Source organism: Eurosta solidaginis, chromosome 2 (assembly GCF_040869045.1).
Source record: "Eurosta solidaginis isolate ZX-2024a chromosome 2, ASM4086904v1, whole genome shotgun sequence".
NCBI classification, from domain to species: domain Eukaryota; kingdom Metazoa; phylum Arthropoda; class Insecta; order Diptera; family Tephritidae; genus Eurosta; species Eurosta solidaginis.
The window spans coordinates 293,160,323-293,179,848 of NC_090320.1; the positions used below are offsets into that span (position 1 = coordinate 293,160,323).

The 19,526-nt window shown below is 37.3% G+C and overlaps 1 protein-coding gene across 7 annotated transcripts in view; it reads right to left on the bottom strand.

Moving 5' to 3' along the window:
* Positions 1–19,526, bottom strand: part of for (cGMP-dependent protein kinase for) — a 319,267-nt gene that overhangs the window by 26,726 nt on the left and 273,015 nt on the right. Inside the window, exon 2 of one of the 7 annotated variants that reach the window (XM_067768573.1) lies at positions 2,059–3,837. The exons of the other annotated variants lie outside the window; for them this stretch is intronic. Within the exon in view, the coding sequence (XP_067624674.1) occupies positions 2,059–3,520 (1,462 nt within the window). The 5' untranslated portion in view covers positions 3,521–3,837. The remainder of the gene's footprint in view (positions 1–2,058; positions 3,838–19,526) is intronic. 7 annotated transcript variants of the gene reach the window in all.

Genomic DNA, 19,526 nt, shown 5'->3' on the forward strand with positions numbered 1-19,526 from the left:
TGAATCTCGCTTTTATCGAATATTTTGGTACGGATCTGAAGTTGTATTTTCCATCGAGTAGAGCTTTCTATCAGGGTTCCTACTCTGTAACGTGATTCGAAAGGAATGCTTGAATCGAGATTAAATAAAATTTGGGTAAAATTTCGGAGTTAGCTATTATTTTTAATATATTTGAACGATTTTCTATTATCCATTGTCAAATATTCTTTGGAGACAAGCTCGTTTCTGCTTGTGTTATCTTCAACGATTTATTTTTACTTAGTTTATTTTACAATAAGATATACCTGGTATGATTTTCCGTCATTCCCTGCCGAATTTCGTATGAATACAAACAGGTTTAGCCATCTTCAGTGCAATTTTATTTCGAAAAATGAGAAAGCGGCTTCTCACCAAATTAAATTTGTAAAGGAATGACGGAAAGTCAACAAAAAAATTTCCATAAAACGAAATTACTGAAAATCGGTGCTGATGGCGCAATGCAAAAGTCAGTTGACTTTAAACCAAATTCGACAAGGGATACCGGAAAATCATTTCAAGGTGAAGCAACTTTACGCCCTATAGGGAAATCAGCAAACACAAAATTAGTTCATTAGTTTTACAAATCTTGACTATTCGAAAAAGTAATTTCGAAAATTAAAAAAAGAAATTACTTTCGAATAAGGTTCCAGCGCTTACTAACAAAAATTTCAAACAATTTCTCTAGAGGAAATATATCAGAACGACTTTCTTGAGCAACTGACAAGAAGGCATAACTTTGCACCCGGTTCGAGAATCAATGTCTTCGAATTCAAAATTTGTATATTTCGAATCAAGGCGAATCCATACCAGGTGGTGCGCAAAGCGGATTCAACCAACAAAATTTTTATTGATTTTAATTAACTGACATATTGGAGTACAAGGCGTTGTATGGAAAATAATCAAGAAGAAGCAATCAGCTGTTGAGATAACAACACCTGGTACTGGATTCGCCTTGATTTGCGAATTTTTAATTTAACATTTTAGATAACAATGTGTAATAGTCAAAATATCGGAAAGTTTTACGCACGCTGAGCCATTTTCAACATTTTCAACGTTCGAACATAAAATGACTATCTGAAAAAAAAAAAAAAAAACAAGTAAGGACGGGACTGTCTTCGGCTGTGCCGAACACTTCATACCTTTCATGAATGGGGCTGAACAATAATCTTATCCCGTTCGTAATCTCCAAATAATCCGATGAATAAGATAATAAATATATGGTGAACAAATGTACATACCTAAACGATTTTTAAGATAAATATTAAATAAAAAATGACAAAAAAACCCCCTTATCTGAACGATCGGTTGTATGGGATATATATTATATATAGCTTCGATCGAAATGATTTTTACAGGAAATCTTCTATGATATATTAGAACATATATCACCCAGTTTCACGTTTTTATATTGGAAACTAACTGAACGATCGGTTGTATGGGAGATATATGTTATAGTGGTCCGATCCTACCGGATCTGACAAATGTCTAATATAATACAAAACTACATCCTTGTGCCAAATTTCATTGAAATATCTCAACAGATAGACGGACGACGCACAGACGGGCGTGGCTATATCAACTCAGTTCGTCGCCCAGATCAATTCGGTATACTTAATGGTGAGTCTATCTTCTATATTTCGCATCGGAACAAAGTTAATATACCATTTCATGTTCATGAAAGGTATAAAAAAACATTTTCACGTTTCAATGTACGGCAGCCTACGACCCTGTCGGTCTAAATCAGAGGCCTTGTTCTTTAGCTTTGTTCGAAATTTAATTACAATCAAAATTAGTATTCATATCTAATTTTGGAAATAGAACTTCAAATTGAAAAAATGACTTATGAAAATTTTGAATTGTAAAAAATAGTCATTGCAGTCAGGATAAGGATTCAGGTGAGTAACGAGATAGAAATGTTTTGACGATCACCAAAAATATTATTTCTTTCGATACTTAGTAACGTCGGGTTCTTGGCAAAACTTATCATAGGCAGTCCTCAAGGTACCTCGAAAAGAACTGACTTTATAATATGAATCTTACCATTTCTAGGAATTTCCTCAATCTCCGGCTGTACACCACGAACACTGGCGTCCCTTAGATTACCGGTGCGACGTTTGCGCGCATAAGTATGCACCGGTACTAACAGGCGCGGTCGCGGTATGCTAAACTGATCATCGGAAGCTTGCGAATTACTATTTGTTGAGGAAGCGCTACCGCGATGCTTCTGCAAATGAGCACGATCCAATGTCATAGCAGCCAAAACATCTGTCAAACTGTCTGCACTACGTGGACGGGCGGATTTGTGCGCATCTTTGGCTTTTGTTTGCGCAATAACATTCGTAGTATCATCATCTATAGGCACATCAATAGTTACAAGTAACGGAGGTGAAGGGAAATATTTATGTAGTGAGTGGCGCCCATTTGTGCTTGACGATGAAGAGGAGATATGGCGCGGTGGCGGTTTAGGTGGTGTACGCTTGCGCATGGTCAAATGTTGTTTTGGCGACTTCACTGCGGTTTCTTCAGCTACTGGCAGACGCATGGATTTTGCGCGACTGATGGTGGCAATGCGTGGTTTTGGTTTTGGCATTTCATCATCATCATCATTGATGGGGTTATCACAGTTCTTTTTTGGTGTAAGCAATTGTGGCGCGCGATGACGTTGTGGTTGTATTGATATAACGGTTGGTAGCTCATTTGCACGCCAATTATGATGCGCAAGCGCAGTGCTTGATTTGGATTTTTTTAATTCCTGTTCTGTTTTCCGAACGCGTTTCATATCTTTAATATCCAGCGTGGCGGAAGATGACGAGGACGATGTGGGTGAAGTGGAAGTTTGAACTGAAGATGGTAGTGACTGCTGTTGCGCTTTACTTGGTGAATCATAAAACATTGTATGCGAACGCTTCAGTTGCAGTGTAGGCGGTTGCGCTGATATTTGTTGGCGCGGACGTTGTTGACGATCGTTTGTGGGATCGATAACATAGTGATTGTGTTGTTGTTTTGCTTGTTTTGTTATTTGCGATTTTGATGAAGATTTATTTGAATCTTTTGTTGTTTGTGTGCCGTTTTCAGCTTTTTTGTTTGCGTCACCATTCAGTATTTGCATATTCCAATCGTCATGCAAACGCTGCGTTTTCAGGCGCAACGTTGACGTTTTATAGCCATTCAAATCTTTGATTTTATTAACGATACGTTCATCACGACTTTGCTCCTCCAATGCGCTGATTTGTTCCAAACTCATTTGATATTTACGTAGCGTGGAAATACCATCGACCAAATAACTACCGCCTAGACGGTGCGGGTGTCGCGCAGCGGTGTATGTACTCGTCGTGCTGGGTGTGGGTGATAGCTTACGTTGAGGCGCTTGTGTGTCGCTGCGCGTGTTGAAGTTTTCATGCGCCTGCAACCAATTCGCTTCGTATAACACGCCCATTGCATTATTGGCGTCCAGCGAAAGGCTCGCATCGACAGCTTTGCCTGGGTAGCGTTTGATTTTCATGCTTTGGGATTGTGTTATTTAAAAAAAAATTTTTTTGTAATTTAGAGGCAAATATTTTACTTTTTATTCTTCAATTTTGTATTTTTTATTTCACTGCATTTTTTCTAAGATTTATTTTTTTGCGATTTCGTTAAGTTACGAGAACATGTTTTGAATAATAGTTTTATGTTATGAGTATGCATGAATTCCGTTCCAACTCAATACATATTTACGAGTATATGTTTATCTGTTTAAATAGTTGCTACTTAGCTGTTGGCGCATCAGCGCATAACGGTATGTTTGCAATTTATGGTAGCCTAAACTACATATTAACATTCCTATATATATATGAGAAATTTTTAATTTTTCGTTTTTTTCAAAACAACATTGCAGCGCATCGTATAACTGCGTGTTACACATAACATGTTATGCGTGACGCGTCAATAGTAGCGTGGAGTACGTAACAAAAGCGAAAATATTTGCGTTCGAATTGAATGTAACAGAAACAAGGGAGTGGCTATAGCGATATCCTGAAAAAATAATTGAAAAACTTGCCAAATGAATTTGACATGTTTATCTTACCAGCACGTGAGTCAACTCACAGTGTAGAGTGAACCAGTTAATGGAGAATTTGTTTAATAAATTCTTGGATCTGTTAATAGCTTCAGGGTTTTGCGAATTATTTTACGTTTTTAATCGAACAACTTTTCAATCAAATTTTTATACTCAGCTGAGCAGAGCTCACAGAGTATATTAACTTTGTTCGCATAACGCTAATCCGTAACGGCATAAACTAATCGAGATAGATATAGACTTCTATATATCAAAATGATCTGGGTGAAAAAAGAAATTCATTTAGCTCTGTCCGTCCGTCCGTCCGCCTGTAAACACGATAACTTGAGTAAATTTTGAGGTATCTTGATGAAATTTGGTACGTAGGTTCCTGGACGCTCATCTCAGATTGCCATTTAAAATGAACGAAATCGGACTACAACCACGCCCACTTTTTCGATGTCGAAAATTTTGAAAATCCGAAAAAGTGCGATAATTCATTACCAAAGACGGATAAAGCGATGAAACTTGGTAGGTGCGTTGACCTTATAACGCAAAATAGAAAACTAGAAAAGTTTTGGACAATCGGCGTGGCACCGCCCACTTTTAAAAGAAGGTAATTTAAAAGTTTTGCAAGCTGTAATTTGGCAGTCGTTGAAGATATCATGATGAAATTTGGTAGGGACGTTACTCCTATTACTATATGTGTGCTAAATAAAAATTAGCGAAATCGGATGCGGAACACGCCCACTTTTAAAAATTTTTTTTTTAAAGTCAAATTTTAACAAAAAATTTAATATCTTTACAGTATAAAAGTAAATTATATCAACATTCGACTCCAGTAATCATATGGTGCAACAAAATACAAAGATAAAAGAAAATTTCAAAATGGGCGTAACTCCGCCCTTTTTAATTTAATTCCTCTAGAATAATTTTAATGCCATAAGTCGAACAAAAATTTACAAATCCTTGTGAAATTTGGTAGGGACATAGATTCTATGACGATAACTGTTTTCTGTGAAAATGGGCGAAATCGGTTGAAGCCACGGCTAGTTTTTATACACAGTCGACCGTCTGTCCTTCCGCTCGGCCGTTAACACGATAACTTGCGCAAAAAACGATGTATTTTAACTAAACTTAGTTCACGTACTTATCTGAAGTCACTTTATCTTGGTATAAAATTGGCCGAAATCCGACTATGACCACGCCCACTTTTCCGATATCGAAAAACCCGAAAAATGAAAAAAATGCCATAATTCTGTACCAAATATGAAAAAAGAGATGAATAAAATATTAAGTAGAAGAAAATGAAAAAGTTCTGCAGGGCGAAATCAAAAGCCCTTGGAATCTTGGCAGGCAGGAATACTGGTCGTGGTACTAAATATATAAATAAATTAGCGGTACCCAACAGATGTTGTTCTGGGTCACCCTGGTCCTCATTTTGGTCGATATCTCGAAACCGCCTTCACATATACAACTAAGGTCTACTCCCTTTTAAAACCCTCTTTAATACTTTTAATTTGATACCCATATCGTACAAACACATTCTAGAGTCACCCCTGGTCCACCCTTATTGCGATATCTCGAAAAGGCGTCCACCTATAGAACTAAGGCCCACTACGTTTTAAATAATCTTTCACACCTTCCATTTGATACACATTGCATACAAACACATTCCAGGGTTACCTTAGATTCATTTTGCTAAATGGTGATTTTCCCTTATTTTGTCTCCAAAGCTCCCTTACTTGCTCATACAATGATCAATATTTCAATCAATCACGGTCGATGTGACTAGCATAAGAAAGATTTTGTAAAATATTTTGCATAACACCTAAATAATGCCTTAAAGATTTTGTGAATTATTTTTATGAAATGGCATTTCTTGCATTGATCAATTTTCTAATCAATTTTTTTGTTGATTATTTTCAATCAATTATTTTTTGATTCTGAAAATTTACTAGCGAGCAGAGGTCGTGCAACAAGGTTGATTAGCAACCAGGTTTTAAGTGAAATCCTGATCTTTTTTGAAAAAAATTTTTTTTTAGTTTGCAATTTTACATTTATTTAGTCAATTCACTAGCGTAGTATGCGCTGTCAAGCCCTAAGGTTTAAGTTGTTTCCGTGGTTTCCAGTAAAATTTTTTAGCAAAATACCCACTCAGCATTTTTTGAAATTATTAGTCATATTAGAGTCTTTTTCGAGTCTCCAGCATGATCAAATTAAGCATATATGCGCTCATTTTCTGATCAGAAAAGACTCCCTCTTCGGGAGAAAATGGTACCCTACGCGCGACTACATTTGGTGAGCCTCTTTTAACCCATATTTCTAATCAGTATTTAGTCTTTTTCGAGTCATATTTATCATCATTTATGAGTCTTGTGGGAAGAATTTTTAAGTCTGTTTTAAAGCTTTTGCGATCAAAAGAAGAATCGAAATCGACTCCCTCTTATGAGTGAAATATGATTTATTGAAAAAGCAACAACAAAATGTAAAGCAGACAAAAATTGTTTACTCAATCATATTTTGATCCCCAATGTGATCAATTTGTGATCGCTTTACATTTTGTTGTTGCTTTTTCAATAAATCATAATTCACTCATAAGAGGGAGTCGATTTCGAGTCTTCTTTTGATTGCAGAATTGATTAAACAGTTTTTAGTCGGCAAAAGGAGTCGAACATTTCTCATTGTAGTGATTTATACTTTAATCAATCTTCCATATGCTATGTGGGTACATAAAAATTTTGTCAATGAAACTTTGAAAACTGCCTAATTATTTTAAATTTGTTTACATTTATTGTTTTTAAATCAAATTTGGGAAGAAAAATTATGCAGTTATGTCGAGATAACAACTTTCGCTCGAAAACGAAAACGAGAGCGTAAACTTTGTGAAATCAATTTTTGAATCAACTTCTCATGCAACTTAAAATTGATTCCAAAACTGATCAATTACGATAAATTTACACAGAATCGTTCCATGATCAGTCAACGTGTGTTGAAAGGAGGTTTAGTTGCCCATTCAAGTGGGGAAAGTTCCTGATGGCTATTCACCGAGGAACGCTTCCATGGTTCAAGTTACCTCCTTTCAAATAAATAAATAAGGGCTAGCTGGAAGATTTTATCTATAGCGTCTGATCACCATAAGCAGCATCTGCAAGTGAGTATTTGCCTAGCGTCATTCTCAGAGGAGCGAGTTGGGCGCTAGGTATGCGAGCCGCAACATAAAACCCTACTCCAATAAAAACCAAAAAAAAAACCTCGAACAATGAAACTCTCTTTGTTATGACGTCCCTTTCAAATGTCTAAAGGCTTATGATTAAAACGCATGCCAAGGGCCGGCTGGCTGATGTGCTAGCGAAAGCCGAGTCTAAAAAAACGGTAATACAAGAGATGTGCACGAAACAGGGTCATTTACTGGAGTGATCATGCAGATAAGCGCTTTTTCGTTACTTGATGTGGGAATGACTTCGTCTCCGGGGAGAGTCAATGCGTAAGTGCGCAACGAACTTGTATTTGATACATAGTTGAAAATAGTTGAGGTTGATTAACCTGGCCGGTGCACGTAACATACGACCATGTTTTTAACTTAAGAAGATTTATCAAGCTAAATGGCTGTCCTCTGCGAGAAACACGCAACTAGATCAATAATGTTGAGGTATATGATCAGCTTGCCTCAAGTGTTTTACATGTCCTACTGCCGCGGACACGGATATCGATTGGATACAGGCCATGACAAAAACCAATTGGTACTATGAAGACTCCCGGAAAGAAATCACATTCCTTAAAACACAATGTTTAAAACGAATTCTTAGTCACTGCAAGCCACTATAGAGAGCTTAAGGCTACAATAGAGGTGGACGGTTGGCGCAAGGGTGCTCAAATGGCGGACGAGGCGATACATGTGTACACAGATGGTTCCAAAGTAGTGGAAGGAGTAGGGTCTGCGGTATACTGTGCTGATCCGGAAATCAACAGATCCTACAGGCTGCCGGATTACCGTAGCGTGTTCCAAGCGGAAATATTACACGTAACCAAAGCAGTGGAAACCCTGGAAAAGAATAGCTTAAGCTGCAACCGCGTTAACTTTTATATTGATACTCAAGCAGCAATTAAGGTAATAATCTCGCATGGCACAGCATCTTAATGCGTGTTAGAGTGTATGCAGTCTCTGGAGAGAATCGGGACAGAGAGAAGCATACATCTATATTGGGTCCCAGGGCATATGGGAATAGATGGGAGAAAAAGCGGATGAACTAGCTAAAAAGGGTGCATTCCTTGAAGCTTGCTCCGTTGACGTCCCAATTAGACTAGGCGAGATTAAGCGAAGGCTAGAGGTGCATAATATCGACCAAGCGGGAAAGGCATGGGTTCAAGCGCGGGCTGTAAAGTGTCGAAGATTATGTGTAGGTCTTACAACCTTAGACTAACTGAGTTGCTTCTATCATTAAAAAAGAGAGGACTGTAGACTCATGACGGGTATTCTGACTGGACACTGCCTTCTGGCGTCACATGCCTTTAAATTAGGCTTGGTCAGTGATAGCAGATGTAAAAAGTGCGGGTTGGAGGAGGAAACGATCGAGCATGTTCTGTGCTCGTGCCCTACGCTTGCCAGGCTAATACCCCAGCTATTTGGAGTGATACAGCTGTCAGATCTAGAAAAAGCAAGTGGCTTAAGTCCTAGGAAGATTCTAGTATTTTCAAAGAGGACGGAGTTATTTTATAACATAGGTCCTGGTTTTTGATAGGGTTTTTCAGTTTGGTCGTTAAAACAAACTTCTACGGACTCATTCAGTCTATGTGAGGTCCGCATGGATCGGCCAGTTCAACCAAACCTAACCTAACTGCGAGCCACCATATGGATTTTAAGCTCCAATAGGGAGTTTTTGAAAAAAATTCTGAAATTCTGAGAAAGGGCGTTTCCGAAACGGCAGCTGCGATGCTACTACACTCAGCAGTCAACAAATATATAAATATAAATATTGTTGGAAACCTGAAACCCGCCATTAACCAGATTTTCGTTATGCGTCAAATCTGCAAAAAATCTTTGAAAAATTTACCAGTACAAGCTCGCATTCAGGAAAGGATGTACATATGTGCTGCAGCATCGAGTCATAATAAGAATTTACTGAATATTGGGTAATTATTATTTAGTTCCGCCTTTTTGCGCTTCCGCAACATAAAAGCTTTTTACGGTAAAATAATGTTTGTTTACACTAAAATTATGCGCATACTTAAGATTAACAACTTTTAAGGCGTTGCAAAAAGCATTGCGCTGATTTGCGGTTTCACCTTCCTATCGCACATTCATACAAACAGACACAGAAATAAAATACCGGCCAAAGAGACTTCGGTGCGCATGCGCAATTTCACTGCCGCATTTATGTGAAAACAAAAGAAGCGAAAAAGACACCATCATGGACAAACACTTTTTCTTTTGCGTAATCGATGAAATTTGCACTTGGAATGACCAAATGGGTGTGACAACTGTCAAGCCCCCTCCTCCTCCTCTGTTTACACTGTAAATTACATAGTTGACCATTAACAAGCAGACGAGCCATGAAACCTTTCGTCGTCGACGCTGCAGCAACATTCAACCATTCAAGGCGGCAAAATAATTGCAGTGATTCAAAGGCTTGAGGTGCACTTAAGTGAATGGGATGAAGTAAATTTAGTTAAGTTGTTTGTTTGTTTAATAAATTATGACAATAATTTTTGCTTTATTTTTATTTTTAACTTCACAATTTATGTAATTATCACTACCGTTTTGCATATATTTGGCTTTATTTTATTTTTAGTTGGTACGCGTTTTTTGTTTGTTTGCTGATGGTATGAGAAAACAAGAAACACGACAAAGGCATAGCGGAATGATACAGGTGGCAGCATGGTGACAACCCTACAAACATAAATACAAATTCCATGTACTTTGTTTTTGTAAATTCGATGGACAAATGTCAAAATCGTACTGCGCCGGAAGTTGATGTATCAAATCAAATAAAAAAAGTTTGTAATCAGCTGTTCCATGCTGCCACCTTGTATCGTTGCGCCATGGACAAAGGCAACAAAATATTACAAAAAGAAGAAAATAAATAAAATTAAATTTATGGCAAAATAAAAAAAATTGTATGCTTGCCATATCTGGATGCTTACAGTGATACTACTTTTCCTACAGTTTTTCACAGTCAGAATGGGACAGTAAGCTTTTATAATAAGGCAATTCATATAAACTACGCGGTCGTCGTAGTGCGGTGGTAGCGTGTTCCGCCAACCTCACCGAAGGCCCTGGGTTCAAGTCAAGGGCAAAGCACCAAGGTAAACGGTTCAAGGGACCTAGACCTCCAACTCCTCTTCAGAGTATGTAATCACTGCCGTATCTTCCAGGCAGAAGTTTCAGCCGTCATGGAAGCCGCAAAATAGGATCCTAAAAGATCCCGTCAAGTTTACATCCTAAGTAGGCATATAATTTCCACACTTGTAGTAGTATTAACTGGGCACTGCCTTATAGGTAGGCATGCAAAAAGGTAATAGGCTCCATATCGTCGTTGCTGCAGGAGTTGTGAAGAGGAAAAAGAGGAGGAAATCGTTGTTCATCCCATCTGTAACTGCCTGGCACTAAGTGGCGCATGGCAACGCTTTCTGGAATTTAGAAATAACTTTTTCTAAGCGGGGTCGCCTTTCAGCAGTGGTTTGGAAACATTCCAAGTACATTTCTGTTATGAACAGCGCCTCACTGAAAATTCATCGGCCTTGCAGCTGCCGTTCGGAGTCGGCACGAGACATGTACATAGGTCCCGTCGCTTCAATTAGTAAGAAAAATTAAAAAAGAGCAACATGCAAATTCGAAAAAAGAAGCCCTGCTTTATAGGAGGTCAATCGCGCCAAATATTTATTTTTATTATTCTCATAAACTTATACATGAGTCGTAAGGCTTGGAAATCGCATAGACAATCACATTTTTAAATAAAATTAGCATGTAAAACAAGGCCTTCAAGAATTGTTATATCAATCAACGCGGCCTCATAAGAAAACCTTTTGATGGCAGTATTAGAGAGACTCGCCAAGAACCTTTTCTCTACGTATATAGTCAAGTGGGCTGTGCGCTATGCTGTAAAATTAACAACTTTCCAATTTTTTCACCCACAGCGTAACTTAGAACTATCATCGACCAAATCCTGGGCGACGTTATTTACAACGTGAGCGTCCAAATGTCGGAAATATTGGAGATTCACGTCGATTGCATTACGCTACCGATTGTCTGCCAGCCAAAAATATTGCGTGTGACGTTCGATAATGCTCTACATTTTGGACAGTATATTCCTAAAGTTCAGAGTCGTAACAAAATCCCTCACTGGTTGCACTTGGGCCAAGGACAAAGAAACGCTCATAGCTACTTATAAATCAATTGGCCCACCGCTTGTATGCTACGCGTCTTCGATATGGTCGCTGAGCTTAAGGGAAACAGACTGAAGGGAGCAGGCCAGTCAAAGAACTCTCACGAGATGTCTTCTTATGTTGCCAGCGTGTCATTTACACAGAGAGACGGGAATACTCAACTCCAATTTTGGCACAAATGGACTTAACTTAAAAGATTGTAGCTCGGTTGCCTATATTATACTCAGTTGAGCAGAGCTCACAGAGTATATTAACTTTGATTGGATAACGGTTGGTTGTACAGGTATAAAGGAATCGAGATAGATATAGACTTCCATATATCAAAATCATCAAGATCGAAAAAAAATTTGATTGAGCCATGTCCGTCCGTCCGTCCGTCCGTCTGTCCGTTAACACGATAACTTCAATAAATTTTGAGGTATTTTGATGAAATTTGGTACGTACGGTCCCGAGCACTCATCTCAGATCGCTATGTAAAATGAACGATATCGGACTATAATCACGCCCACTTTTTCGATATCGAAAATTTCGAAAAACCGAAAAAGTGCGATAATTCATTACCAAAGACGGATAAAGCGATGAAACTTGGTAGGTGAGTTGAACTTATGACGTAGAATAGAAAATTAGTAAAATTTTGGACAATGGGCGTGGCACCGCCCACTTTTAAGAGAACGTAATTTAAAAGTTTTGCAATCTGTAATTTCGCAGTCGTTGGAGATATCATGATGAAATTTGGCAGGATTAGCAAAATCAGAGAACGACCACGCCCACTTTAAAAAAAAATTTTTTAAGTCAAATTTTAACAAAAAATTTAATATCTTTACAGTATATAAGTAAATTATGTCAAGATTTAACTCCAGTAATGATATGGTGCAACAAAATACAAAAATAAAAGAAAATTTCAAAATGGGCGTGGTTCCGCCCTTTTTCATAAGTCGAACAAAAATTTACCAATCCTTGTGAAATTTGGTAAGGGCTTAGACTCTAGGACGATAACTTATTTCTGTGAAAAAGAGCGAAATCGGTTGAAGCCACGCCTAGTTTTTATACACAGTCGACCGTCTGTCCTTCCGCTCGGCCATTAACACGATAACTTGAGCAAAAATCGATGTACCTTTACTAAACTCAGTTCACGTACTTATCTGAACTCACTTTGTATTGGTATAAAAAATGGCCGAAATCCGTCTATGACCACGCCCACTTTTTCGATATCGAAAATTACGAAAAATGAAAAAAATGCCATAATTCTATACCAAATACGAAAAGAGGGATGAAACATGGTAATTGGATTGGTTTATTGACGTAAAATATAAATTTTGAAAAAAAGTTTGTAAAATGGGTGTGACACCTACCATATTAAGTAGAAGAAATGAAAAAGTTCTGCAGGGCGAAAAAAATCCCTTGAAATCTTGGCAGGAGTACTGTTCGTGGTATTACATATTTAATTAATAAATTAGCGGTATCCGACAGATGATGTTCTGGGTCACCCTGGTCCACATTTTGGTCGATATTTGGAAAACGCCTTCACATATACAACTACCACCAATCCCTTTTAAAACCCTCATTAATACCTTTAGTTTGATACCCATATCGCACAAACACATTCTAGAGTCACCCCTGGTCCATCTTTATGGCGATATCTCGAAAAGGCGTCCACCTATAGAACTAAGGCCCACTCCCTTTTAAAATACTCATTAACCCCTTTCATTTGATACCCATATCGTACAAACAAATCCTAGGGTCACCCCTCCACCTTTATGGCGATATCTGGAAAAGGCGTTCACCTATAGAACTAAGCCCACGCCCTTTTAAAATACTCATTAACAAATTTCATTTGATACCCATATCGTACAAGCAATTTCTAGAGTCAGCCCTGGTCCACCTTTATGGCGATATCCCTAAATGGCGTCCACCTATAGAACTATGGCCCACTCCCTTATAAAATACTCTTTAATGCCTTTCATTTGATACACATGTCATACAAACACATTCCAGGGTTACCCTCGGTTCATTTTCCTACATGGTTATTTTCCCTTATGTTGTCACCATAGCTCTCAACTGAGTATGTAATGTTCGGTTACACCCGAACTTAGCCTTCCTTACTTGTTTAATTTGAAAATGTTGTCAATTAATCATTGAGGTAAAGAATTAACTTTTTTGCTCATTTTTTGAAAATGTACTTTTGGAAAATGTACTATGGACGACTGTTTGCCTCTCAACTGCAGACATATGTACATACATACTTCAATTTAAATCTGTCGCATACATTATTTTAATCTCTTCTACGAATGATAAATGCAGTCAACTCTAACAATCAAGGCTAAATGCGTCGGTATCAACGTAACAAAAGTTTTGTGGGAAACAAATGCAAATGCATTTGTAAATAAATTTAAATTTACATACATCAATGCTTAGGTAAAATTCATTTTTTAATCTGTGATCTTTAGACATCGCTCCCTTTTTTGCCAAATAACACGTAATGGCCTTCGTAAGAGCAGGTGAATGACAGTCGTCAATGTTTAATTGTAACTTTTGCTAAGAAAAAGACCGAGAGCACAAACTATGAAAATTTTCACATACACAACCATGTACATACATAAAAACATACATATAGTGTAAAAAAACAGGTAAAAAAAACGTCAATTATTTGCAAATTTTCGCTTGCCGATTTAAATGATAATTTGGCACATTTGGCCTTGATGAGGTATAGACGAGCGTGTCGTTAGACGTTTAGTCATGACATTTAGAGTTCTAGAGTGTGATGAGTGTAACAATTGTATGTAACAATTTGCTCACACGTTTCAGCCAAAGAAGACGTTAAATAAGTCTGAACTCCAGACGTGCAATGAAAAAGGTAATCTTCGTGTTTTTCAAAGTTGAACACAAGATGAGTAATGTTTATAAAGTCTGAAATTTCCTCACATAGAGAATTAAATAAATTGTTGGTTGGTTGCTGCGCTCTGGCCGCCATTTTGAGGCACTTTCTCCCGAAACTAATTAGTTATCATGTACATGCACGCTTTTTTATTGTCGTCTATATTCGTGTGACCCGATGCCCATGTGAGAACAATGGTCGCTGAGTTCGCGGCGATTTCGGCAAATTTATCCAGAATCGCAATCAGTCTTATTCGGAAATAAATCGTTTCCACGCTTATGTGAAAAATAATGTGATATAACAACGGAACTTTAAATCACTCAAGTGAGTTTCTCCTACCGAGATTGCTCCCACACAAGCTAACCTTGTAAAACAATAGCGCTAGACTCCCTGAAGAATCGCAAAATAGTATCGAAACGTCTAGCTGAAAAAAAAATAGCAAAATGCGGGAAAAATGTGTGTTTGTTGAATATTGAATTAAATTCTTTCCCTCCTTCGCGCTTTGGTACTGTTTTCCATCTTCCTCATTTGTAATTCCAATTATTTTATGGTCTGTCTGGCAGTGATTCGTCCTTAATCCATTAATCACTGTCAGTGGCGAATTAGGGGGAAGGGGGGGGGGGGCGGGGGTAAATGGTCCGAACGCGTAACTTCCTGCATAATTTGTTTTTATTATAACTGATTTCTGGAAAATATTAATTTCTAGACAAAATTTTATATACCAAAAAATGCACGCATATATCTGGAACACTTGCGACAGGTGTCTTTCTTATTTTCTCACGTTCAACGTTACGATGGGAATTATTAAAAAATGCTGTAACAAAAATTGTCAAACGTGAATCTGAAACACGATGGAGCAGCATAATACAAGCGGTTAGCGATATCGTCGATGGGTTAGAGAATGTTGTAGAACACTTACACCAATTAGCAGAGGACACTAACACCACAAGTGACACCAGAAGCGAAGCTACTCTTTGTAATTAACTATCATTTAACTTTTTCACATCTTCTGAACTTCCGGACATTGCTACTTTTGGGTTACTATTTTTTTGCTATTATAAGGGCGTTTAAGGCTCCTGTTGTTGTTGTTGTTGTAGCGATAAGGTTGCTCCCCGAACCATGCCATACCAGGCCATACCCTCCCTCCCCAACCCCAAGTTCCATGAGGAGCTTAGGGTCGCCAGAGCCTCGTCTGTTAGTGAAACAGGATTCGCCACGGATAGGTGAGGTTGACAATTGAGTTTGGAGAAGCTATATATTGCGCTGGCAACCTGAAAGACAGACATACCTACCGCGGGTATATTCTGACCCTCTAACCCGCTGGGGGTGTTTAGTTTAAGGCTCCTTTTCTTTATTGATCAAAAATTCTGTTTTTGCCTAATTATGCAAAGCTGTTGAAATCGTATTTTCTGAAGAGAAGTGAATCAAAACGGAAGCACAAAACAATAGAAATGACGGAAGTATATCTGACGTTTTGGGATTGCTTGAAACTAGGACTGGATTTGCGCAGTAAATTTTAGATTAAACTGGTCGAACACGTTACGGGCCCAAGTAAATTACGAAACAAATTATTTCAGTTGTCATTTGGTTTATCGGTTGTTCGGGTTACTCGTAACGAAAAACTTAGATTGATCAGGTCATGCAGCTCTATGTATCGTATGCCGGAATAAATAGCGCAACGCAAGTTATTATATTTAAAATTTCTCTGCGCAGCTGTTCTGCATATCTATTTTTACCTCAACTGTTAAAATACCAGAATTAATATGATTAACAATCGAGAAAGAGATATACTTCTAGAAAATATGTATATATCGTAATAATACCGGTTCAAATCGAAGTACTCTGCAAGAAAACACCACCTGTATGACGTCTTGTCATAAGTACGAGTTCTTTACAAAAAGAAGCATAGCATAACTACTTACATACTAAATTATCATTACTACCACATAAATCCACACCTAACCAAACGATTTTTGTTGCTTATCACACAAACTACTTAAAAGTTATTAAAAACCCCTGTACATGTTGGATGCCATTAGTGCCATGGTCATTAATTTGTGGACGGAAATAAAAACTGGCAAGTAATTGACTAACGCAGCTTAATTTAAATGCCTCTAGTTATGATTGAATCATAAAGGTCTCAAAAACACTTAGACATTTACAAAATTTATGAAATAAAAAAATAAATGCGCGATAACCTCCGAAGAGATTTTAGGCCTAGCTTCTCTTCAAATTTGCGTCGTGCTCCTCTTTATTTTCCCTACAAATTGGCCGGACGGGACCTAAATGTTTTATGCCGACTCCGAACGGCATCTGCAAGGTAGATGAGTTTTCACTGAGAGCTTTTCATGGCAGAAATACACTCGGAGCGCTTGCCAAAACTGCCGAGGGGCGACCCCGCTTAGAAAAAGTTTCTTCTAATTGAAAAACGTTATTTATAAAATTTTGATGTTGCTTTGCCCGGGGTGTGAACCCAGGGCGTACGGTGTGATAGACGGAGCACGCTACCATCACACCACGGTGGCCGCCACATTAACTTACAAGTTCGTTGAATTTACAACAATGAAAATTAACTAAGCGCCATAAATAAATTAGCATGCTCATTGTCTTAAGAGTGCTAGAAAAGAAACTAGTAGCTGTTAGATAAATTGTTGGGAAAACAAGAAGTTTGTATGGGAGATAATGAATTATAAATCCATTACTAATGTTGCTTATCTAATAGCGTTTTCTTTTCTGGAAAAAGTGTTACGCTTTACCTACGCCGCGCAAGGGTTGTAAATATATATTGTTCTATTCTAAAAAGCAGGTATCGCCTTTACGGGGTAAATCGTTCTTTTGTGAAAATTGTTGGCTGCTCGCAACACAAAAGCGTTATACTGTTTTCACACAGAAGTAACTGCTCGATTAGTATGAAGGATGAAATGTCAAGCGAATAAAATGACAATGCTATATGACAGACAATCATGGCGGAGCGATACAAGGTGGCAGCATGGTGAGATACCTACAAACATAAATAAAGTTTGCATGTACTTTGTTTTTGTAAATTCGATGGACAAATTTCAAAATCGTACTGCGCTGGAAGTTGATGTATCAAATCAAATAAAAAAGGTTATAATCAGCTGTTCGATGCGGCCACCTTGTATCGTTCCGCCATGCAGACAATGACATTTACTTTGACAAATGACATTTTTAAGCACTGAACACACCAAAAACTAAGAAGCGGAACGCTGCCAACAGAGTTGCATTCTGCTTTTGACTTCATTAGGCATTCGATTAGCTACTAATGAAATAATTATAGATTCGAATTTTGTAGGGAAGATTGAGCTCAATAAGCGTCTTAATGTAGAAAACTGCCTTTATTATTCAATAAGCCGTCTATGTGAAAACAGTATTACACTTTTACCTCGCATAAAATGGCGCTGTGGCAGTGCAACCCTGCTAAACCAGCTGATCGTGACAATTTATTTTCGTAACTTCACAAATTTTTAGCGAAGAAAATTTAAATGAAGGAAATTATTGCTAATGAATTTTTATTATCATTGACAGCGCGTTTGTGAAAATCAGCTAATACACGGGGTAGCCATTTATGTTCTTTGCATGCACTATAAATGTTGAAAATTTTCTGGGGTAGGAGTAACTCTATTAAGGCTTTACCATTTACTTAGGCAACAATTTATTTCAGAAAAGGAAACGCTATAAGTAATAATTACTTAGTGATTTTTATTAATGCCTTTACTGTGAGATGGTTCCAAAGTGCTGACATCCAATTTTGATTAAAAGTTTTGTGAAATAAATCGAAAGCAAGGCATTTGTACAAATATTGCAGGTTCTTTTAGAGTAAGTCTGACTTCAGATAATCTTAGCCAGATGTCAGTTATGCTGCACAGAACTAAACGTAAGTACAAAGCAAGGCGAATTCAATACCAAGTGTTATTATCCCAACAGTGATTGCTTCTTCTTGATTATTTTCCATACAGCGCCTTGTAATGTCAGTTAATAGAAATCAATTAAAATTTTCTTTAGACTTGACATTCTTCTGTACTGCGAATTGGCTGAATTCACTTTGCCACCACCTGGTAAGGATTCGCCTAGGTACGAACTGAGCATGATTGTCATTCGTTTGCGCGATTTGATTTGTTATTACCGAGGTTTCATCATCCGCATGCACGCACACATGCGAACGACGATAATGCTGGCGTCGCAGTTCATTTGGTACTGACAAAAAATTTTGAATATAAAGATATTGCATGCGCGAACTTCGGTGGAAAGCAGCGGAGCGTAACAAAATTCTAGTAGGTCACTTTCACCACACCAAAAACTTTAACACAATTTTTAACATAATTTAAGCACAGAAATACACTGATTGGAGTTTTAGTGAGTAAAAGTTAAAATTCTGAACACATTAGCTGAATAAAAAGTGTACAAATAATTATTAAATAACAAATACAGACCAGTGGTAGTTTAACAAATTCTGCTGCTATGGTAAGTGGTGAATGTGACCTACTAGAATTTTGTGAAGCTTGCCTCACACGATTTTTCGTCTATGCAATGTCTCTATATTATATCGTTTCTGGTACTGATCTTAATTAAATCCACTTTACGATTTATGTTTTTTCAATACAATTTACATTATCTCATTACTGTGTTGAAAAGATAGAGTTAATATAATGAAAATGTTCATATATCTGTGGTCGAAAGTTATAATTGGGACTTAGGCTGCTATTACTTATTACTACACTTATAATACAAAATAATACAAGTCATGCAAGAAAGCCTCAAAAGGCATGTCTTAATCTAAAAAAAACACCAAAAAAATTTAAACTGAAACAAAATTTGTAATTTTGGAATTAAGTGCATCGAAAGCAATCGAAATCACAGAGCTATGACAAAAATTTACAAATAACTGTGGGCGTTTTACAAACCTTTCACTTTTATCGTTTTAATTGGAGCGAAAATAAACATACATATCTAAATTACAACGATTTTACTTTTACAAGTCTCAAATGTATTGCCAAATAAAAATGCAGTTTTGCATCGAAAAATGTAATATTTGTATATGAAATAATTTAGATAATTTATATCCACAATTATTTACAGCAAAATTGCTACATTTGTAAGTAAATAATATAGCATTAAAAAAATATGGCATAAAATAATTACAGCGCCATCAATACGCATGAACTGCAACAAAGTTTGCTTTAAATTTTTTGATTA